Below are 24892 nucleotides of genomic sequence, written 5' to 3' on the forward strand. Positions count from 1 at the left end.
GTCGGATTCCCTGACTAAAAATATTGATACCCTTGACAGGGACAGTATTTTATTGACTATAGAGCATTTAAAGGATGCATTTCTATATATGCGAGATGCACAGAGAGATATTTGCACTCTGGCATCAAGAGTAAATGCGATGTCCATAACTGCCAGAAGATGTTATGGACACGACAGTGGTCAGGTGATGCAGATTCCAAACGGCACAAAGGTGTATTGCCGTATAAAGGAAGAGGAGTTATTTGGGGTCGGTCCATCGGATCTGGTGGCCACGGCAACTGCTGGAAAATCCACCGTTTTTACCCTAAGTCACATCTCTGCAGAAAAAGACACCGTCTTTTCAGCCTCAGTCCTTTCGTCCCTATAAGATCATATCTGCCCAGGGATAGAGGAAAGGGAAGAAGACTGCAGCAGGCAGCCCATTCCCAGGAACAGAAGCGTTCCACCGCTTCTGACAAGTTCTCAGCATGGCGCTGAGACCGTACAGGACCCCTGGATCCTACAAGTAGTATCCCAGGGGTACAGATTGGAATGTCGAGACGTTTCCCCTTCGCAGGCTCCTGAAGTCTGCTTTACCAAGGTCTCCCTCCGACAAGGAGGCAGTATGGGAAAAAATTCACAAGCTGTATTCCCAGCAGGTGATAATTAAATTACCCCTCCTACTACAAGAAAAGGGGTATTATTCCACACTATATTGTGGTACTGAAGCCAGAAGGCTAGGTGAGACTTATTCTAAAAAAATTTTTTTGAACACTTACAAAGGTTCAAATCAAGATGGAGTCACTCAGAGCAGTGATAACGAACCAGGAAGAAGGGGACTATATAGTGTCCCGGGACATCAGGGATGCTTACCTCTATGTCCCAAATTTGCCCTTCTCACTAAGGGTACCTCAGGTTCGTGGTGCAGAACTGTCACTATCAGTTTCAGACGCTGCCGTTTGGATTGTCCACGGCACCCCGGGTCTTTACCAAGGTAATGGCCGAAATGATGATTCTTCTTCGAAGAAAAGGCGTCTTAATTATCCCTTACTTGGACGATCTCCTGATAAGGGCATAGTCCAGGGAACAGTTGGAGGTCGGAGTAGCACTATCTAAGATACTGCTACAACAGCACGGGTGGATTCTAAATATTCCAAAATCGCAGCTGATCCCGACGACACGTCTGCTGTGCCTAGGGATGATTCTGGACACAGTCCAGAAAAAGGTGTTTCTCCCGGAAGAGAAAGCCAGGGAGTTATCCGAGCTAGTCAGGAACCTCCTAAAAACAGTGCATCATTGCACAAGGGTCCTGGTAAAAATGGTGGCTTCCTACGAAGCAATTCCATTCGGCAGATTTCACGCAAGAACTTTTCAGTGGGATCTGCTGGACAAATGGTCCGAATCGCATCTTCAGATGCATCAGCGGATAACCCTTTATCCAAGGACAAGGGTGTCTCTCCTGTGGTGGTTATAGAGTGCTCATCTTCTAGAGGGCCGCAGATTCGGCATTCAGGATTGGATGCTGGTGACCACGGAGCCCAGCCCGAGAGGCTGGGGAGCAGTCACACAAGGAAAAAATTTCCAGGGAGTGTGATCAAGTCTGGAGACTTTTCTCCACATAAATATACTGGAGCTAAGGGTAAATTTATAATGCTCTAAGCTTAGCAAGACCTCTGCTTCAAGGTCAGCCGGTATTGATCCAGTGGGAAAAACATCACGGCAGTCGCCCACGTAAACAGACAGGGCGACACAAGAAGCAGGAGGGCAATGGCAAAAACTGCAAGGACTTTTCGCTGGGCGGAAAATCATGTGATAGCACTGTCAGCAGTGTTTCATCCCGGGAATGGAAACTGGGAAGCAGACTTCCTCAGCAGGCACGACCTCCACCCGGGAGAGTGGAAACTTCATCGGGAAGTTTTTTCCACATGATTGTAAACCGTTGGGAAATAACAAAGGTGGACATGATGGCGTCCCGTCTGAACAAAAAACGGGACAGGTATTGCGCCAGGTCAAGAGACCCTCAGGCAATAGCTGTGGACGTTCTGGTAACACCGTGGGTGTACCAGTCGGTGTATGTGTTCCCTCCTCTGCTTCTCATACCTAAGGTGCTGAGAATTATAAGACGTAGAGGAGTAAGAACTATACTCATGGCTCCGGATTGGCCAAGAAGGACTTGGTACCCGGAACTTCAAGAGATGCTTACAGAGGTCTTATGGCCTCTGCCGCTAAGAAGGGACTTGCTTCAGCAAGTACCATGTCTGTTCCAAGACTTACCGCAGCTGCGTTTTGTCGGCATGGCGGTGGAAAGCCGGATCCTAAGGGAAAAAGGCATTCCGGAAGAGGTCATTCCTACCCTGGTCAAAGCCAGAAAGGAGGTGACCGCACAACATTATCACCACATGTGGCGAAAATATGTTGCGTGGTGTGAGGCCAGGAAGGCCCCACAAAGAAATTTCAACTCGGTCGTTTCCTGCATTTCCTGCAAACAGGAGTGTCTATGGGCCTCAAATTGGGGTCCATTAAGGTTCAAATTTCGGCCCTGTCGATTTTCTTCCAGAAAGAATTGGCTTCAGTTCCTGAAGTCCAGAAGTTTGTCAAGGGAGTATTGCATATACAACCCCCTTTTGTGCCTCCAGTGGCACTGGGGGATCTCAACGTAGTTCTGGGATTCCTCAAATCACATTGGTTTAAAACCAGTCAAATCTGTGGATTTGAAGCATCTCACATGAAAAGTGACCATGCTCTTGGCCCTGGCCTGGACCAGGCGAGTGTCAAATTGGTGGTTTTTTCTCAAAAAAGCCCATATCTGTTTGTCCATTCGGACAGGGCAGAGCTGCGGACTCGTCCCCAGTTCTCTCCCTAAGGTGGTGTCAGTGTTTCACCTGAACCAGCTTATTATGGTGCCTTGCACCTACTAGGGACTTGGAGGACTCCAAGTTGCTAGATGTTGTCAGGGCCCTGAAAATATGTTCCAGGACGGCTGGAGTCAGGAAAACTGACTTGCTGTTATCCTGTATGCACCCAACAAACTGGGTGCTCTTGCTTCTAAGCAGACTATTCAAACAAAGAGAAGAGAGGATGTGATTGAACCCCTGGCGCACTGTGTTACTAGATGCCTTTCTTATAATAAAATAATGGATGTACTGGTGGTAGTACAACACTGACGATATTTATTAAAACGCAGTCCCCAGCTGGGAATCAACAAAAAACAAACAATCAATCAACATATACACAAATGTGGTGGGTGGAAAGGAATACCAGTATTTTCATAAAGTGCTTTCGTGCTCAAGGTTCTTCGTGAATGCAGAAGAAATCTCTCACCATATTGCGTAGCCGCGGTGGGCTAGCTTTTTGAAGAGGTAGCTATGGTCCTAGGCTGAATTGCCCAGCACCACCGCAGCGAGCGTATCAGCTTATTCACTGGTTCCCAGATCTCCACCACTTCTTTCCTTTATCCAAATAACGCGTTTCGGTCTTTTATTGGCCTTTCTCAAAGTTGGATAAAGTATAGCATCCTTGCTGGCTTTTTATTTACAAGCTAATTGCCATATAATGAGCAATGATCCATTACACCTGTGATTTCCGGAATCGTATACCGGAAATGATGTAAATGCGTTCCAAATGCCGCGCCGGAAGTAGTTTTTGCGTTCCATTGGTAATTCTAGCATCCGTATGTAATCACCGGAAGTGCGGTGAGTGCGTTCCAGATACCGGATGTTGTTTTCTTGCGTTCCATTAGCGCTTCCGCAGTGTTCTCCTCCAGTTTTGAATGTATATAGATCAAACATCATTATGAATGCAAATCGGAATGTCTCTTCCTTCACTCATATGCTCAATTGATAAGTTTTATATTATGTACGGATATGTTAGAATTACCCCATCTCTACCAAACTGGGTGGTACTTCATTCCCAACCTGTCCATCCCTATTACCAAGATGGGGTAAACTTGATCTCAAATTCATATCCATATAATCGATCCACATAAAAAGGGGAGAGAAGAATAAAATATAATTATTACAAAATCAATAAAAATGAATAAATATGATTGAATTAAAAAATGTTATTAAGAAAAATAGGATGGAGGAAGATGTAGAGGTAATAAATATTCATTAAAATCATAAAAACCATTTCAACTCAAAGTCGACGTTGAGGCCATTTGGTCTGATGGAATTTAGCATGTATATCCACTTCATCTCGCTTCTCGCTAATCTGGTTTCTATGTTATTACTTTTCCAATTTGGTTTAATGTGTTGTATACCCAGATACCTCTTTATTTGACGGAAAGGTCTTGATACACATCCTCTATCAGAACACTTCAAGACTGTTCACGGTAAATGCGAACGTCAAATAAAGAGGTATCTGGGTATACAACACATTAAACCAAATTGGAAAAGTAATAACATAGAAACCAGATTAGCGAGAAGCGAGATGAAGTGGATATACATGCTAAATTCCATCAGACCAAATGGCCTCAACGTCGACTTTGAGTTGAAATGGTTTTTATGATTTTAATGAATATTTATTACCTCTACATCTTCCTCCATCCTATTTTTCTTAATAACATTTTTTAATTCAATCATATTTATTCATTTTTATTGATTTTGTAATAATTATATTTTATTCTTCTCTCCCCTTTTTATGTGGATCGATTATATGGATATGAATTTGAGATCAAGTTTACCCCATCTTGGTAATAGGGATGGACAGGTTGGGAATGAAGTACCACCCAGTTTGGTAGAGATGGGGTAATTCTAACATATCCGTACATAATATAAAACTTATCAATTGAGCATATGAGTGAAGGAAGAGACATTCCGATTTGCATTCATAATGATGTTTGATCTATATACATTCAAAACTGGAGGAGAACACTGCGGAAGCGCTAATGGAACGCAAGAAAACAACATCCGGTATCTGGAACGCACTCACCGCACTTCCGGTGATTACATACGGATGCTAGAATTATCAATGGAACGCAAAAACTACTTCCGGCGCGGCATTTGGAACGCATTTACATCATTTCCGGTATACGATTCCGGAAATCACAGGTGTAATGGATCATTGCTCATTATATGGCAATTAGCTTGTAAATAAAAAGCCAGCAAGGATGCTATACTTTATCCAACTTTGAGAAAGGCCAATAAAAGACCGAAACGCGTTATTTGGATAAAGGAAAGAAGTGGTGGAGATCTGGGAACCAGTGAATAAGCTGATACGCTCGCTGCGGTGGTGCTGGGCAATTCAGCCTAGGACCATAGCTACCTCTTCAAAAAGCTAGCCCACCGCGGCTACGCAATATGGTGAGAGATTTCTTCTGCATTCACGAAGAACCTTGAGCACGAAAGCACTTTATGAAAATACTGGTATTCCTTTCCACCCACCACATTTGTGTATATGTTGATTGATTGTTTGTTTTTTGTTGATTCCCAGCTGGGGACTGCGTTTTAATAAATATCGTCAGTGTTGTACTACCACCAGTACATCCATTATTTTATTATAAGAAAGGCATCTAGTAACACAGTGCGCCAGGGGTTCAATCACATCCTCTCTTCTCTTTGTTTGAATTCTATGTTTGGAGATTTGTGTTTATCTCCTTTGTTTTTGAACCTGGGCAGCATTTTATTACTTACTGCGCTCATTTGAAAGTACCACTATTTTTCTATCTAAGCAGACTATTGCTAGTTGGATGTGTAATACAATTCAGCTTGCACATTCTGTGGCAGGCCTGCCACAGCCAAAATATGTAAATGCCCATTCCACAAGGAAGGTGGGCTCATCTTGGGCGGCTGCCCGAGGGGTCTCGGCTTTACAAATTTGCCGAGCAGCTACTTGGTCAGGGGCAAACACGTTTGCTAAATTCTACAAATTTGATACCCTGGCTAAGGAGGACCTGGAGTTCTCTCATTCGGTGCTGCAGAGTCATCCGCACTCTCCCGCCCGTTTGGGAGCTTTGGTATAATCCCCATGGTCCTTTCAGGAACCCCAGCATCCACTAGGACGATAGAGAAAATAAGAATTTACTTACCGATAATTCTATTTCTCGGAGTCCGTAGTGGATGCTGGGCGCCCATCCGAAGTGCGGTTTATCTGCAATACTTGTACATAGTTACAAAAATCGGGTTATTATTGTTGTGAGCCATCTTTTCAGAGGCTCCGCTGTTATCATACTGTTAACTGGGTTTAGATCACAAGTTGTACGGTGTGATTGGTGTGGCTGGTATGAGTCTTACCCGGGATTCAAAATTCCTCCCTTATTGTGTACGCTCGTCCGGGCACAGTACCTAACTGGCTTGGAGGAGGGTCATAGGGGGAGGAGCCAGTGCACACCACCTGATCGGAAAGCTTTACTTTTGTGCCCTGTCTCCTGCGGAGCCGCTATTCCCCATGGTCCTTTCAGGAACCCCAGCATCCACTACGGACTCCGAGAAATAGAATTATCGGTAAGTAAATTCTTATTTTTCATTTTATTATTTGATCTTGGTAACAAATATATTTTATTTCTTTTTGTCTGGTATAGCTAATAATTCTTACTATCCACCGAAATATTAGCTTTTTTCTGCATATTAAAAATATAGGGGCTTAATTGGATGCTCTGGTCAGGGCTCTGTGGGAGCCACATCATCACTGCCAGGACTCCTTGTTCTTCTTTACACTGAAGTTAGTTCTTAATGACATTGGCTGTATGTATGGGGTCGTTGTTTTGCTGCAGAATAAATATGGAGCCAATCAGATGCCTCCCTGATCATATTGCATGATGGATAAGTACCTGCCTGTATTTCTCAGCATTGAGGAAACCATTAATCCTGACCAAATCCCTAACTCCATTTGCTGAAATGCAGACCCAAACTTGCAAGGAACCTCTACTATGCTTCACAGTTGCCTGTCTCATTATTGTACCACTGTCCAGCCCTTCGGAGAACAAACTGGCTTCTGTTACAGCCAAATATTAATAATTTTGACTCATCAGTCCAGAGCACCTGCTGCCATTTTCTGCACTACAGTTCCTATGTTTTTGTGCATAGTTGAATCACTTGGCCTTGTTTCCATGTCGAAGGTATGGTTTTTCGGCCACAATTCTTCCATGAAAACCACTTCTGACCGGACTTCTACGAACATCACTATTTACAAGCTTACCATATAACAACCCACCCCTGGGCTAGGTTAGTGGAAAGAATACAGCCAGGGCTACTGTCCACATATAATAAATAGCATAAAATAGGATTAATACCTGATCTGAACTGCCATTCCCCAGCTCAGATTCATTGGAGCTACCGAAATACAGTCGCCATATGTTGGACTTGAAATCTTCTGGAGGAATCTTGATCATATCCAGAGATGTAAGAGACTGGTCTAGAACACTGTCCGGCTCTCCTCCTGACTCATCAGATGCACTGCTGTGGTTCAGGAATATCATTGATGATAGACTAGCATCACTGTCATGTCCAGACCCATTATCCTGAAAAGATTAATAGTTAAATATAAACAAATCTTCCGCTTTCTCATGTCTCAAATCCTCCACTTCTGTTATATAAAGGTACAAGTGCATTTTCCTTCAGTTTCGCTGTTATTTGTTGCTAAAATGGAAGGGCAGTAAATAAAGTAACTACCAGAACTGCCCCACCGGTACCACTCTGTACAAAGCCAATCTGCCCATTCACAGAAGTCATTAAAAGGCAAATATTAACTGAAAACATAAAAGTTTGACAAGTTTGTCTTATCCGGTAAGTGGTGGTACATTACTGAATACCGGCGGAACCTAACCTGATCATGTGCTATACCTAAAGTTCTGCCCCTCCCATTCTATAACCAGTCCCAGGGTACATTTGTTTTTGAGCCAATACAGCGGGTTGGGGCAGTAATGCTCAGATGTCATCATACCGACACCCCGGCCGCCAGAATGCCGGCGGGGGAGGGGCAAGTGCAACGGAGCCCCTTGCGGGCTCGCTGCACTCACCACGCAGCGGACTCTGTAGCTTGCTGCGCTCGCCACAGGTTCTATTCCCACTGTATAGGTGTCGTGGACACCCACAAGTGGGAATAGTCCCTGTTATTCGGCATGCCGACTGTCGGCATTGTCAGCGGTCGGGATTCCATGGTCGGTATCCTGACCGCCGGGATTCCAACCGCCGGCAAATCAACTACATCCCCATACAGCATATGGATGGTTCTAACCAGTTAAGTAACACAACTGGTTTAATCTGCAATCCAGACAAAATCTAGTTCAATGAATGATGACAGAGAGCAACTGAATGACTGTACTTGTGGCGGGCTTGGTGCTAGACTCGAGTGAATAGCCTCCAGCTGAGCATTGTACAATAGGGCTTTCAAATCCGCTCCAGTGAAGTTCTCCGTCACACTGGCAATACTCCGGAAGTCCACATCGTCGTCTAACAGCATGGAATGGCTGAGACCTTTAAGGATTTCATATCGAGACACCTGTATAAAAATAAAACACAAAACCCTCAGAAGAGCTTATAACAACACAGGCCTTTAATCCATTCTGCTATATACATAAGTAAACACATGTATGCATCCTCAAGGTTAATCACATCACTCACCCTATCTTTGTCTCCAAAAGAATAAACACAATGCACTGATATACAATATGAGTGTGATCCTTCTCTGGCAATCTAGGAGTCCTAACGGTAGTGTCATATGTCAGAGGTGAATTGATGCACTTTTCCAGGTAGAGAAGCATGCATGCTGCTCATTAGTCTGGTATCATTGCCATGGCTACCCATTACAGCATACTTTTACTACTCTCCCGGAATGTCTGGGAGACTCCTAAACTTCGGAGAGTTCTCCTGGAATCCCTGGACAGTAGACACCGTCCCCAGTGAAAAGGACAGGGCAAAAAGGACCAATTTGTTGTAAACAGCGTTATCATGGCCCTGATGAATTTTTTTGCAAGTGTGAGTGGTCATAAGCACTGTCTTTATTACAGGTGTCATGTTTGTGGATTTTAATATTTATATTATATAGTTTAAAGTGCATATAAAAATTCACGTTCCCACTTATAAGTATAATTGTTACATGCAAATACATTACATTATATGTAAGGGGTGATATGATCTCTGGAACATATTGCGGGAAGAACAAGGCTATGTGACCTCACACAACAGGATACATGCCAGTAAATGCTCATTCTGCACCTTTCATCTTATTTAAGTAATCCTATGAAAACAAGTGCAATCAAGTCTTAGCAAATAATACCCTTGTTCTGCTCAAATACTCCTACCAGCAGCACTCCTAATAGCTCCACCATCTTTGCTTACAAATTCCTTCATTTACCCATAAAACTGGATTAAAATTGTCAAAAAAATGTGGCGTATTACAAAAGAGCATCTTGTTTCTAAATGATCCTTATTGACAGCAATTATGCTGCACAATTCTAGAACACTACAGGATTTAAACGCGGCCATGAGACACCACCCTACAAATTAGACCATCTCCTGATTCACTTACCATTAAGTGAAGATGTATCACAAAATACAAATATTTAATGCTGTCTGTAGTTCTAAGGATTTGAAATGGGATATCATCCACACCTCTTGCACAATGACAAAATTGGCAGATTATTTTTTCGATACAATTTACAATATGCTTTTCAATATTTTTGCAAGCGCTGGGTGCTGACCTGGTCTGGCGGTGGGCAGTACAGACTCTCATCCAAGCGTCCAGGTCTGAGCAGGGCTGGATCGATCAAATCTGGGCGGCTGGTGGCTGCCAGAACATAAACTCCTACCAACAGAGTATGAGACAGTGATTACCCCGTTATAAAGAAGCCTGATATAGAAAGTGCAGCCAGCTTCCACTGTGCAATAATGCTCTTACCTTGTAATCCTTCCACCCCATCCAGCTGTGTCAGCATCTGGTTCACCACTCTGTCAGTAACACCTGTATTATCATGGCCTCGCCGCGGTGCTATAGAGTCAAACTCGTCAAAGAACAAGAGGCAGGGCTTAGCAGCCTGGGCTCTGTGACCACAAGACAGGCAGTGAGAGACCGTTACCTATTTTCATTCACAAGACAATGGACTATGGGCCTAATTCAGACCTAATTGTTAGAAGGCGATTGTTGCACTGCTGCGATGAGATAGTCGCCGCCTACTGGGGGAGTGTATTTTAGCTGTGCAAGTGTGTGAACGCATGTATAGCAGAGCTGTACCAACAGATCTTGTGCAGTCTCTGTACAGCCCAGGACTTACTCAGTCGCTGCGATCACATCAGCCTGTCCGGGACTGATATAGACGTCAGGAACCCTCCCTGCAAACACTTGGACACGCCTGCGTTTTTCCAACCACTCCCTGAAAATGGTCAGTTGCCACCCACAAATGCCCTCTTCCTGTCAATCTCCTTGAGATCGCCCGTGCAAATGCATTCTTCGCACAAAGCCATCGCTAAATGGTGATCCGCTTTGTACCCATGCGACGCGCCTGCGCATTGCGGTGCATATGCATGCGCAGTTTAGACCTGATTGCAGGCTGTACGAAAACGCAGCCTAGCGGTCGGGTCTGAATTACCCCCTATGGTCTCATTCTGAGTGGTACGCATGCAGCGGCATCTACTGGCAGTCACGCAAATGCCGCTACAAAGCCCTTCCCTTGCAAATATCCATGTGTAAGGACTGAGACGCTCACTTTTAGGCTCCCTGCATGCTGTAATACTGTATATCCATATATGCCACCATCAGTTGCACATTGAAACCTGCACCAACCCTATGGGAGCGCAGCCACGTGCACCAACATTCCCAAAACACTATATCTATATGTAAGTGTGCCTAAATAGTGCTTTGGCTACAAAACTAAAGCACATGCACACCACAATATTCAAGTGCCCAAAGAAATAAAAAGCATAAATACAGTAGCTCCCAGCAACCAGCACCAATAGGTGAAAAGAAGATGTTCTATAACCTGACACTGAAGGGAGTGAGGTATAGGGGAGGCAGAAGCAGGCGTCTCTCTCCAGCAGGCAGGCTGTGCAGACTAGTAAATTGGCTGTTCAGCTGTAGGAGTGGGAGGAGAGAGAAGCCTTTGGCTAGCAGCCTAGGACAGGGGAAATGAAAAAGGGTGCGGGAGGAGGTAACAGGCAAATGCTCCTCCCCTTCTACTGGGCCCATGGGCCTATCTTCCATTGTTACAGTGCCCCTGTTGTAAATGTGTGTCCCTGGTGGTCTAGTACCAATCCCGTTGGCGCCCCCTGATGGTTACCGCTGCTTATTGCTACTAGAGGGAGCCTCTTACCTGTCCCTGTGAAAAGTTAAAAAAAATCCACGCTGTCACAGGCTGCCCAGAAAATCGAGCTTCCCTGTGCAGGGGGCGGGGCATGGGGTAGGAGGAGCCTGTGTTTCAGCCAAAAGAAGTCAACCATTTGGTGCCCAGGACTCCTGCAGCTCCACCATACCCAAGGTCTACTTACCTTGGGTAATCCCCCATGGATGACAGAAAAAAAAAATCTGATATCCAAAATACTTCTGGTCCCAAGCACTTTGGATATGGGAGACTCAAACTGGAATTGTGTCAACTACTAACAGGAGATCATACTTCAGATGTAAAATAATAATATACCAATAAAAACTGTTTTAACATATCTAAAGCATTACCTTATAAAGACATCCCGCACTGCCTGCTCACTGGCTCCGATATATTTACTGAGAAGTTCAGGTCCCTAGAGGGATACAGTGAACATGTAATAGGACCTTTTAGTTGCAGGTGAAACATGGCTGATTGAGGCCCTAGCATAGTGGTCTTTATAAACTTTGTCTTTGTGTTCGTCCCTAAATTTTAATTTTAATCCTTTATGTTTCTAATATTGTGTATATTTTGGTGCAGTGAGTGATTCCTAGCACGTTTATCTTAGATTTTTTAAGCATTTGCTTGGCGTGGTCGCATCAGATGCGACCACAACAGGCTCAGCTTTCCCTGACATGGTCACAACTGATGCGACCAGTCAGAAACGCCCACTGGGTGGCTGGGACCTCCAACTGTACCTGCGGCTCCACCTCCAGTGTGTCCCGATCACTGCTGGCCACAGTGATTTGGCAGACAGGAGTCTGCACACCCTCCTGCCGGTATCAGTATAGCATTGTATCTGCGGCTCTGCCTCCCCAGCCCCATCTGTCCCGATCACTGTGGCCAGCAGTGATCGGTAAGTCCTGTGGTATCCACCTCCTCCCGGATTCAATGCAGTGCACTGCAAGTACAGCAGCTGCGGCTCTGCCTCCCCAGCTCCGTCTGTCCCGATCACTGGCAGCCTATCTGCGCCGTCTCCTGCCGGTATCAGTATAGCATTGTATCTGCGGCTCTGCCTTCCCCCCCATCTGTCCCAATCACTGTGGCCAGCAGTGATCGGGCAGTCCTGTGGCATCCACCTCCTCCCGGATTCAATGCAGTACACTGCAAGCAAAGCAGCTGCGGCTCTGCCTCCCCAGCCCCATCTGTCCCGATCACTGTGGCCAGCAGTGATCGGTAAGTCCTGTGGTATCCACCTCCTCCCGGATTCAATGCAGTGCACTGCAAGTACAGCAGCTGCGGCTCTGCCTCCCCAGCTCCGTCTGTCCCGATCATTGGCAGCCTATCTGCGCCGTCTCCTGCCGGCATCACTGAAGGACAGTAGCCAGAGCTCTGCCTCCACCATTCCCCCCTGTCTGTCCCGGTCACTGTGGCCAGAAGTGATCAGGCAGTCTAGCAGCACCAACCTCCTCCTGGCACAGCACAGTAGCTGCGGCTCCCAGTGTGTACCGATCACTGTTGGCCACAGTAGTCGGGCAAAGAAGTGTCACCCCTCTTTTAGGCATCACTGCATTAGTGATGGGTGATCCTCAGGAACACCCATCCAATGCTGCTGGTTTCTCTTGCAGGACTCTGAACTCCTACAAGCAGTAGTTTAAAAAAAAAGTAACATACAGTATATATATTAATATCTGTATGTATAAACTGCCCTGCCCATTACATTTCCTGCAGTGGGCAAGGCTTGAAGATGTAATATCCCTGCCCACTCGATTTTAGCACCTTGAATGTAATGTACCACCCACTTCCTGCTTCCTACCTAACTTCCCCATGTCCTGGCAGCAAGGAACAGCAGGCAAGTATGCCTTATGGAAGTATCATTTGCACATGATAAAACAGGCTGACCAACAATGGATAGTTTTTTGGCAAGCAACTTGATATTTGACCCAGTTATGTCAGCTTATTACACATAACCTTTTTATTGTTTTTTTCCTTTTTTTATAGGGCAACACAAGGGGTCCGCAGCACCTCACAAAATGTTCTGCAGGTTTAAATGTCCATATTCACCTTAATGCTGATGAAATTCATCCCACTTTCATGAGCAATAACACCGGCCAGCAAAGTCTTCCCAGTGCCTGGAGCCCCATACAGCAGAACCCCAGATTTGTGTCGTATTGGAAGGCTTGCAAATAACTCTGGATACTGTAACAAATAACGACGCACATGTTTAGGCAAACTACAGCAGTATTTTGGAAAGCACATTAAATTTCATAGTTGAATGCTCACTTAGGGCCAGATTCTGTGTCAGGCACAACTGGTAATACGAACGGATCTTGCGGATGTCTGCATACAGCGCATGAAACAAAGAGATCAGCGTCTGTCTGGCGGAGTATGCTAGTGCGTACGGGCTGATTTGTCCGTTAACGGAGCATGCTACCTGTAAAATGTGCATTTCTGGGATCTAACTGCTGCCTCCATTCCCGCCACACATCATGTCACTGGCCCTGTCACATACAGTCCTGTTCTCACTAACACATCACTCATCTCCTGATATACTCTGTACTGCTGAGGACCCTGCTCCTTCCACTATATAACACTCAGTCTGTGGCTTCCTGCTGCTTCCATTACCTCCACACATCATGTCACTGGCCCTGTTACATACAGTCCTGTCCTCACTAACACATCACTCATCTCCTGATATACTCTGTACTGCTGAGGGCCCTGCTCCTTCCACTATATAACACTCAGTCTGTGACTTCCTGCTGCTTCCATTACCTCCACACATCATATCACTGCCCCTGTCACATACAGTCCTGTTCTCACTAACACATCACTCATCATCAGATATACTCTGTGCTGCTGTGGACCTTGCTCCTTCCACTATATAACTCTCAGTTTGTGGCTTGCTGCTGCCTCCATTCCCCTCCTCACATCATGTCACTGCCCCTGTCACATACAGCCCTGTCATCACTGATATCACTCATCTACTGATATAGGAGTTTATTTACCAAATTTTGGATAAAGTCCCATCCAATCAGCTCCTAACTATCATTTTTCAAACACAGCCTGTAACATGGCTGGACCTGATTGGCTGGGACTTCTCCAAGGCTTAGTACGTAGACCCGATACTCAGTGCTGCTGGGAGAGCCTACTCTTTCCACTATATAACCCTCAGTCTGTGGCTTCCTGATGCCTTCATTCGCCTCCTCACATGATGACACTGCCTGATCCTATTCTGTGTTGTCTTCAATAAGATAATTACAGGAGTGAACAGACGGTAAACCTCCCACACTTGTGCCTAAAGTACGCTCTGTGTGGATATAGGGTCTCTAATGAGCTTATTGACTACAACATGTTCTATCCCTTATCCGCTTCAAAACTGGAACCATATGGACATGCAGAAGATGAAGACTGAAAATAAAAAGTTGCTCTGACCCTAGACAGACCCTCAATCGTAAAGACAAAACGAAAAATTAACATATATCTACTTTTTCTGTATAATGCACACAAAGATAGAAAAGCTATTTTAGTGTCAAAAATGATCTAGTAAGTAGCATGTGAAACAAATCTGATCCCCAAAACGATAAATTGTGTTACATAAAAACTGGACTCGCCGACAACAGGTGCACAACACTTTAAAACCTATAATACAGGTTGAGTCTCCCTTATCCAAAATGCTTTTGACCAGAGGTATTTTGGATATGGGATTTTTCCGTATTTTGGAATAATTGCATACCATAATGAGATATCATGGTGATGGGACCTAAATTTAAGCACAGAATGCATTTATGTTACATATACACCTTATACACACAGCCTGAAGGTAATTTTAGCCAATATTTTTTATAACTTTGTCCATTAAACAAAGTGTGTCTACATTCACACAATTCATTTATGTTTCATATACACCTTATACGCACAGCCTGAAGGTCATTTAATACAATATTTTTAATAACTTTGTGTATTAAACAAAGTTTGTGTACATTGAGCCATCAAAAAACAAAGGTTTCACTATCTCACTCTCACTCAAAAAAGTCCGTATTTCGGAATATTCCGTATTTCGGAATATTTGGATATGGGATACTCAACCTGTAACAGATATTTTGTTATCAGTTTGAAAAGAAAGACTGCACCTTGGCGGGTAATTCAATGGTGTCCTTCAGAACCTGACGTACATCGTGTAATCCTCCCACCATGTTCCAGCTATGCTTCTTTGGCTTATGTAAATTGGCGTTTCTCAGTGATATGGGCGTGAAGCCTTTAAGAGCTTTCTGGAAGTCAGATGCTGACAGAACTAACTCTACAAAAGCACAAAAAATTCAAAGAAGTCAGTAAAAAACAATAGCATGCCATTAATACGAAGAGCTAAAATGGCCAAATCCACCCAGTTATTGTGAGGTGTGGGTGTGAATGGGCTAATTAAAACAAAATCAGCTGGTCTGTTTAATTATGCTAATACCCGTTGAAAAAAGTTATCACAATCATTATTAAAAACAACATTTGTTATTATGTCACCGCTAAAATTTAGTTCAGGATCTGACACTCTTATACCCCTTTCACACCGCACAAATAACCTGGTAATGACCCGGCATATTGCGGGGTCAACACGGGTCAGCGTGCGTTGTGAAAGGGGCGTAACCGAAATCCCGGGTCGCCTGACCCGGCAATTCAACCCGGGGATAAAGCAGTGTTACACTCAGGCACAGCCTAGGGTCCACTAGTGACCCTAGTGCTCAGAGTGTGCTGCCCCACCAGCTAGAGAGGAGGGGGCCCATACGAAGACTGCACACGGGCCCCCTCCTCTATTTATAACTCCTTGATAAGTTTGCTTTGATTAATTGCGGGTTATTTAGAAGAGAGCATACTTTGGGATGTGGAAATCTCAGATGGGTCTTTTTCCCCCGGGACAGGGCTGGTGCAGATCTGTTCTGACAGTAGTGACAGCTGCTATCACAAGTGAATATATGGACATTGTGTCCATATAGATGGGACCAATTATTGGCGAGAGTCAAGCACGCAATGCATCCGCAGCTAATCTAAATGAATTTGCAATATGTGGAATAAAGGTGCACATTAAGTAACCAAAAATAGTAAAAGAAGTTACCTTGTTTGCAGTACACCTTCCTGGAGGAAACACTGGATTCTATGGCTCGTTCCACAAGCATAACAAAATCTTTGGCTACAAAACCTTCCGTTTCTTTAGCAAGGTGATGGAGATTTAAGTCTTTAAACTCAGTGATATCACGTGCGAGTCTGTTTTCTATAATGCGATGTATCATCTCAGATCTTTCTTTCTATAAAATAAACATATCATAGAAACACCTCATATACACGATCAGAGTGGCTTCTTTGCTGGAATCTAGACAATATGGGGGGTCATTCCGAGTTGATTGCACGTAGCAACTTTTTGCTGATCGTGCGATCAACTTGACGCCGCCTATGGGGGAGTGTATTTTAGCATAGCAGGGCTGCGATCGCTTGTGCAGCCCTGCTATGCTAAAAAAGTTTCCTGCAAAACAAGACCAGGGTCAGACCTACTTACCCTGTGCGACGGATCCAGTGACGAAGGTCCCGGGATTGACGTCAGACATCCGCCCTCCAAACGCCTGGATCCGACTGCTTTCGGCTCACCACGCCTTGAAAACAGTGAGTTGACGCCCCGGAATGCCTCACGTCTGTCAGTCTTCATGCGATCGGCACTGCGATCACTTTCTGCGCTGACGGCCGTCGTCTGGCAACGATGCGCGTGCGCATTGCGGGCGCTGCGCAGCCCCGACCCGTTCGCACCGCAGCGAAGAACCGCTGCGTGCGAACCGGGCGGAATGACCCCCATAAAACGTACAACAGTGCCGCACAATTTTCTTCCATCTTCATGGAAATGAATTAACCAGATAAAGGTCAACAATCCAGAACCAGAGACACTGGGGTATATGTACTAGAGCGAGTCTTTTAGAAGTGTAGAAGTTACCCTATAGCAACCAGATACCAGCTATTATTTCTAGAAGGTGCTAGATGAATAATAAGTACAAATGTGTTGTAAATAAATGTGACACTAGAACACATGCAGAAAGTCATTATTATATGATATGGTGTAGCGGGTTTTATACTGGATACAAGTGGATAGACAGATGCATCAGACAAATACAACGGAACATCTTACTACATACTTTCACAGAAGACTTAACTATCCATACACAAGTATGATCATTTTCATTAGGGAAGGTGTTAAGCACATGAAGACCACAGGTACCTGAGCTGGCGGTTGGATGGGCTTAAGGCACTGGAAAATATGGACTCCTTGAGTAGAAATGAGGACCGGATTGAGAGAGTGCTCAGACTTGCTCGTAGCAATAACTGCAATCTGGGTGTCCATGGTAATAATTTCCTTCATGAGATCTTTCAGAACTGAATACAATAAAGTATGTACTTAGTAAAAAGTCAAATATACTATTCAATAATAAGAATTTACTTACCGATAATTCTATTTCTCATAGTCCGTAGTGGATGCTGGGAACTCCGAAAGGACCATGGGGAATAGCGGCTCCGCAGGAGACTGGGCACAAAAGTAAAAGCTTTAGGACTAGCTGGTGTGCACTGGCTCCTCCCCCTATGACCCTCCTCCAAGCCTCAGTTAGGATACTGTGCCCGGACGAGCGTACACAATAAGGAAGGATTTTGAATCCCGGGTAAGACTCATACCAGCCACACCAATCACACCGTACAACCTGTGATCTGAACCCAGTTAACAGCATGATAACAGAGGAGCCTCTGAAAAGATGGCTCACAACAATAATAACCCGATTTTTGTAACTATGTACAAGTATTGCAGACAATCCGCACTTGGGATGGGCGCCCAGCATCCACTACGGACTATGAGAAATAGAATTATCGGTAAGTAAATTCTTATTTTCTCTGACGTCCTAGTGGATGCTGGGAACTCCGAAAGGACCATGGGGATTATACCAAAGCTCCCAAACGGGCGGGAGAGTGCGGATGACTCTGCAGCACCGAATGAGAGAACTCCAGGTCCTCCTCAGCCAGGGTATCAAATTTGTAGAATTTAGCAAACGTGTTTGCCCCTGACCAAGTAGCTGCTCGGCAAAGTTGTAAAGCCGAGACCCCTCGGGCAGCCGCCCAAGATGAGCCCATCTTCCTTGTGGAGTGGGCATTTACAGATTGTTGGCTGTGGCAGGCCTGCCACAGAATGTGCAAGCTGAATTGTACTACAAATCCAACGAGCAATAGTCTGCTTAGAAGCAGGAGCACCCAGTTTGTTGGGTGCATACAGGATAAACAGCGAGTCAGATTTTCTGACTCCAGCCGTCCTGGAAACATATATTTTCAGGGCCCTGACAACGTCTAGCAACTTGGAGTCCTCCAAGTCCCTAGTAGCCGCAGGCACCACAATAGGTTGGTTCAGGTGAAACGCTGAAACCACCTTAGGGAGAAACTGAGGACGAGTCCTCAATTCCGCCCTGTCCGAAAGGAAAATCAGATAAGGGCTTTTACAGGATAAAGCCGCCAATTCTGACACGCGCCTGGCCCAGGCCAGGTCCAACAGCATGACCACTTTCCATGTGAGATATTTTAACTCCACAGATTTAAGTGGTTCAAACCAATGTGACTTTTGGAAACCAAAAACTACATTGAGATCCAAAGGTGCCACTGGAGGCACAAAAGGAGGCTGTATATGCAGTACCCCTTTTACAACGTCTGAACTTCAGGGACTGAAGCTAGTTCTTTTTGGAAGAAAATTGACAGGGCCGAAATTTGAACCTTAATGGACCCCAATTTCAGGCCCATAGACACTCCTGTTTGCAGGAAATGTAGGAATCGACCCAGTTGAATTTCCTCCGTCGGGCCTTACTGGCCTCGCACCACGCAACATATTTTCGCCAAATGCGGTGATAATGTTTTGCGGTTACATCCTTCCTGGGTTTGATCAGGATAAGGATGACTTCATCCAGAATGCCTTTTTTCCTTCAGGATCTGGCGTTCAACCGCCATGCCGTCAAACGCAGCCGCGGTTCTTGGAACAGACAGGGTCCTTGCTGGAGCAGGTCCCTTCTTAGAGGTAGAGGCCACGGATCCTCCGTGAGCATCTCTTGAAGTTCCGGTTACCAAGTCCTTCTTGGCCAATCCGGAGCCACGAATATAGTGCTTACTCCTCTCCATCTTATCAATCTCAGTACCTTGGGTATGAGAGGCAGATGAGGGAACACATACACTGACTGGTACACCCACGGTGTTACCAGAGCGTCTACAGCTATTGCCTGAAGGTCCCTTGACCAGGCGCAATACCTGTCGAGTTTTTCCCAACGGTTTATAATCATGTGGAAGACTTCTGGGTGAAGTCCCCACTCTCCCGGGTGGAGGTCGTGTCTGCTGAGGAAGTCTGCTTCCCAGTTGTCCACTCCCGGAATTGCTGACAGTGCTATCACATGATTTTCCGCCCAGCGAAGAATCCTTGCAGCTTCTGCCATTGCCCTCCTGCTTCTTGTGCCACCCTGTCTGTTTACGTGGGTGACTGCCGTGATGTTGTCCGACTGGATCAACACCGGCTGACCTTGAAGCAGAGGTCTTGCTAAGCTTAGAGCATTGTAAATGGCCCTTAGCTTCAGGATATTTATGTGAAGTGATGTCTCCAGGCTTGACCATAAGCCCTGGAAATTCCTTCCCTGTGTGACTGCTCCCCAGCCTCGCAGGCTGGCATCCGTGGTCACCAGGACCCAGTCCTGAATGCCGAATCTGCGGCCCTCTAGAAGATGAGCACTCTGCAACCAACACAGGAGGGACACCCTTGTTCTTGGTGACAGGGTTATCCGCTGATGCATCTGAAGATGCGACCCGGACCATTTGTCCAGCAGGTCCCACTGGAAAGTTCTTGCGTGGAATCTTACTTCGTAGGAAGCCACCATTTTACCCAGAACCCTTGTGCATTGATGCACTGAGACTTGGCTCGGTTTTAGGAAGTTCCTGACTAGCTCGGATAACTCCCTGGCTTAACACCTTTTTCTGGACTGTGTCCAGGATCATCCCTAGGAACAGAAGACGAGTCGTCGGAACCAGCTGCGGTTTTGGAATATTGAGAATCCAATCGTGTTGCCGCAACACTACCTGAGATAGTGCTACACCGACCTCCAACTGTTCCCTGGATCTTACCCTTATCAGGGAATCGTCCAAGTAAGGGATAACTAAAATTCCCTTCCTTCGAAGGAATATCATCATTTCGGCCATTACCTTGGTAAAGACCCGGGGTGCCGCGGACCATCCATACGGCAGCGTCTGAACTGATAGTGACAGTTCTGTACCATAAACCTGAGGTACCCTTGTTGAGAAGGGTAAATTGGGACATGAAGGTAAGCATCCTAGATGTCCTGAGACATCATGTAGTCCCCTTCTTCCAGGTTCGCAATCACTGCTCTGAGTGACTCAATCTTGAATTTGAACCTCTGTATGTAAGTGTTCAAAGATTTTAGATTTAGAATCGGTCTCACCGAGCCGTCCGGCTTCGGTACCACAACAGTGTGGAATAATACCCCGTTCCCTGTTGCAGGAGGGGTACCTTGATTATCACCTGCTGGGAATACAGCTTGTGAATGGCTTCCAAAACTGTCTCCCTGTCAGAAGGAGACATCGGTAAAGCCGACTTTAGGAAACGGCGAGGGGGAGACGTCTCGAATTCCAATTTGTACCCCTGAGATATCACCTGACGGATCCAGGGGTCTACTTGCGAGTGAGCCCACTGCGCGCTGAAATTCATTGAGACGGGCCCCCCACCGTGCCTGATTCTGCTTGTAAAGCCCCAGCGTCATACTGAGGGCTTGGCAGAGGCGGGAGAGGGTTTCTGTTCCTGGGAACTGGCTGATTTCTGCAGCCTTTTTCCTCTCCCTCTGTCACGGGGCAGAATTGAGGAACCTTTTGCCCGCTTGTCCACGAAAAGACTGCGCCTGATAATACGGCGTCTTCTCATGTTGAGAGGCGACCTGGGGTACAAACGTGGATTTCCCAGCTGTTGCCGTGGCCACCAGGTCTGAAAGACCGATCCCAAATAACTCCTCCCCTTAATAAGGCAATACTTCCAAATGCCGTTTGAAATCCGCATCACCTGACCACTGTCGTGTCCATAACCCTCTACTGGTAGAAATGGACAACGCACTTAGACTTGATGCCAGTCGGCAAATATTCCGCTGTGCATCACGCATATATAGAAATGCATCTTTTAACTGCTCTATAGGCAAAAATATACTGTCCCTATCTAGGGTATCAATATTTTCAGTCAGGGAATCCGACCACGCCAACCCAGCACTGCACATCCAGGCTGAGGCGATTGCTGGTCGCAGTATAACACCAGTATGTGTGTAAATACATTTTAGGATACCCTCCTGCTTTCTATCAGCAGGATCCGTAAGGGCGGCCATCTCAGGAGAGGGTAGAGCCCTTACAAGCGTGTGAGCGCTTTATCCACCCTAGGGGGTGTTTCCCAACGCACCCTAACCTCTGGCGGGAAAGGATATAATGCCAATAACATTTTAGAAATTATCAGTTGTTATCGGGGGAAACCCACGCATCATCACACACCTCATTTAATTTCTCAGATTCAGGAAAACTACAGGTAGTTTTTCCTCACCGAACATAATACCCCTTTTTGGTGGTACTCGTATTATCAGAAATGTGTAAAACATTTTTCATTGCCTCCATCATGTAACGTGTGGCCCTACTGGAAGTCACATTTGTCTCTTCACCGTCGACACTGGAGTCAGTATCCGTGTCGGCGTCTATATCTGCCATCTGAGGTAACGGGCGCTTTAGAGCCCCTGACGGCCTATGAGACGTCTGGACAGGCACAAGCTGAGTAGCCGGCTGTCTCATGTCAACCACTGTCTTTTATACAGAGCTGACACTGTCACGTAATTCCTTCCAACAGTTCATCCACTCAGGTGTCGACCCCCTAGGGGGTGACATCACTATTACAGGCAATCTGCTCCGTCTCCACATCATTTTTCTCCTCATACATGTCGACACAAACGTACCGACACACAGCACACACACAGGGAATGCTCTGATAGAGGACAGGACCCCACTAGCCCTTTGGGGAGACAGAGGGAGAGTTTGCCAGCACACACCAGAGCGCTATATATATACAGGGATAACCTTATATAAGTGTTTTTCCCCTTATAGCTGCTGTATTGTTTATACTGCGCCTAATTAGTGCCCCCCTCTCTTTTTTAACCCTTTCTGTAGTGTAGTGACTGCAGGGGAGAGCCAGGGAGCTTCCCTCCAACGGAGCTGTGAGGGAAAATGGCGCCAGTGTGCTGAGGAGATAGGCTCCGCCCCCTTATCGGCGGCCTTATCTCCCGTTTTTCTATGTATTCTGGCAGGGGTTAAATGCATCCATATAGCCCAGGAGCTATATGTGATGCATTTTTTGCCATCCAAGGTGTTTTTATTGCGTCTCAGGGCGCCCCCCCCCAGCGCCCTGCACCCTCAGTGACCGGAGTGTGAAGTGTGCTGAGAGCAATGGCGCACAGCTGCAGTGCTGTGCGCTACCTTGTTGAAGACTGACGTCTTCTGCCGCCGATTTTCCGGACCTCTTCTGCTCTTCTGGCTCTGTAAGGGGGACGGCGGCGCGGCTCTGGGACCCATCCATGGCTGGGCCTGTGATCGTCCCTCTGGAGCTAATGTCCAGTAGCCTAAGAAGCCCAATCCACTCTGCACGCAGGTGAGTTCGCTTCTTCTCCCCTTAGTCCCTCGATGCAGTGAGCCTGTTGCCAGCAGGACTCACTGAAAATAAAAAAACCTAATTTAAACTTTTACTCTAAGCAGCTCAGGAGAGCCACCTAGATTGCACCCTTCTCGTTCGGGCACAAAAATCTAACTGAGGCTTGGAGGAGGGTCATAGGGGGAGGAGCCAGTGCACACCAGCTAGTCCTAAAGCTTTTACTTTTGTGCCCAGTCTCCTGCGGAGCCGCTATTCCCCATGGTCCTTTCGGAGTTCCCAGCATCCACTAGGACGTCAGAGAAAATTCCTTCTGTCAGATAGTATGGATACCTTCACAAATAACTAACAGATAATGGCCCTCATTCCGAGTTGTTCGCTCTGTAAATTTCATCGCATCGCAGCGATTTTTCGCTTAGTGCGCATGCGCAATGTCCGCACTGCGACTGCGCCAAGTAAATTTGCTATGAAGTTAGGATTTTTACTCACGGCTTTTTCTTCGCTCAGGCGATCGTAGTGTGATTGACAGGAAATGGGTGTTTCTGGGCGGAAACAGGCCGTTTTATGGGCGTGTGGGAAAAAACGCTACCGTTTCCGGAAAAAACGCAGGAGTGGCTGGAGAAACGGGGGAGTGTCTGGGCGAACGCTGGGTGTGTTTGTGACGTCAAACCAGGAACGACAAGCACTGAACTGATCGCAGATGCCGAGTAAGTCTGAAGCTACTCTGAAACTGCTAAGAAGTTTGTAATCGCAAAATTGCGAATACGTCGTTCGCAATTTTAAGATGCTAAGATTCACTCCCAGTAGGCGGCGGCTTAGCGTGAGCAACTCTGCTAAAATCGCCTTGCGAGCGAACAACTCGGAATGACCTCCAATGTTACAATCATAAAAACCGTATAGTAAAATCCTTACGTAGCATACCTGTAATACAGTATTCTTCAACAGATAATATAATATATATTAGCCACTCACAAGATGTTTGCGTTAGATGTTTGTATCACTACATAGTATTCACATGCACATTATAGCGGGTATCCTAGACGCGGAGCTTACAATCATGTACACAGTGCATATAATTTCATTCCAACCACTTACACACAGATTCTTCCATGCATTTGTACAGTACGAATATATAAATAACCATATACACTTAGAGACATATAACATATCACAGGGACAAAAATTGCGCTCAGATGTGGAGCTGCATTTAAGAAATAATACACCCATCAGCCATAACATTAAAACCACTGACAGCTGAAGTGAATAACATTGATTATCTCGTTACAAGCTACCTATCAAGTGGCTGCAAGAGAACCTCAGTTCTTGAAGATAATGTGTTGGAAGCAGGAAAAATGGGCAAGTGAAAGAATCAGAGAGACTGACAAGGGAGAAATTGTGATGGCTAGAGTACTGGGTCAGAGCATCTCCAAAACAGCAGCTCTTGTGGAGTGTTAGTACCTACCAAAAGTATCTACCAGTATGCAGTTGTTAGTACCCACCAAAAGTGGTCCAAGGAAGCATAACCAGTAACCGGTCACACGGTCATGGGGGCCCAAAGCTCCCTGATGTGCATGGAGAGCAAAGTCCAGCCGCCTGGTCTTATCACATAGAAGAACTACGGCAGCGTATGGGACTGCATAGCCGCTGACCAGTCAGAGTGCCCATTCTGACCCCTACCCACAGCTTAAAGCACCTACAATGTGCATATGAGCGGCTGAACTGGACCAATGAGCAGTGGAAGAAGGTGGCCTTGTCTGATCAATCACGTTTTCTTTTACATCATGTGGGCAGCCAGATGTGTGTGCATTGTTGCACTATGGGAAGAAGGCAAGCCAGCGGAGGCAGTGTGATGCTCTGGGCATTGTTTTGCTGGGAAACTTTGGCTCGTCTCCCTGCCGGGTCCCGGACATTGCTAGTTGGCAGGGACGTCAGAGCACTTGCGCCCAGCGATACTCGCCGGTTACCAA

At 46.0% G+C, this 24892-nt stretch overlaps 1 protein-coding gene across 6 annotated transcripts in view; it reads right to left on the reverse strand.

The window, feature by feature from the left end:
* The window catches only part of PEX1 (peroxisomal biogenesis factor 1), a 130702-nt gene that overhangs the window by 11478 nt on the left and 94332 nt on the right, over positions 1–24892 (reverse strand). For all 6 annotated transcript variants that reach the window (XM_063921374.1, XM_063921375.1, XM_063921377.1 and 3 more), the window contains 9 exons: positions 17457–17611; positions 16311–16500; positions 15340–15506; positions 13274–13408; positions 11581–11645; positions 9814–9956; positions 9617–9720; positions 8239–8415; positions 7208–7435 (listed from right to left, as the gene is read on the reverse strand). In XM_063921374.1, the coding sequence (XP_063777444.1) occupies positions 7208–7435; positions 8239–8415; positions 9617–9720; positions 9814–9956; positions 11581–11645; positions 13274–13408; positions 15340–15506; positions 16311–16500; positions 17457–17611 (1364 nt within the window). The remainder of the gene's footprint in view (positions 1–7207; positions 7436–8238; positions 8416–9616; positions 9721–9813; positions 9957–11580; positions 11646–13273; positions 13409–15339; positions 15507–16310; positions 16501–17456; positions 17612–24892) is intronic.

The sequence above is a fragment of the Pseudophryne corroboree genome, chromosome 5 (assembly GCF_028390025.1).
Source record: "Pseudophryne corroboree isolate aPseCor3 chromosome 5, aPseCor3.hap2, whole genome shotgun sequence".
Classification (NCBI taxonomy): Eukaryota; Metazoa; Chordata; class Amphibia; order Anura; family Myobatrachidae; genus Pseudophryne; species Pseudophryne corroboree.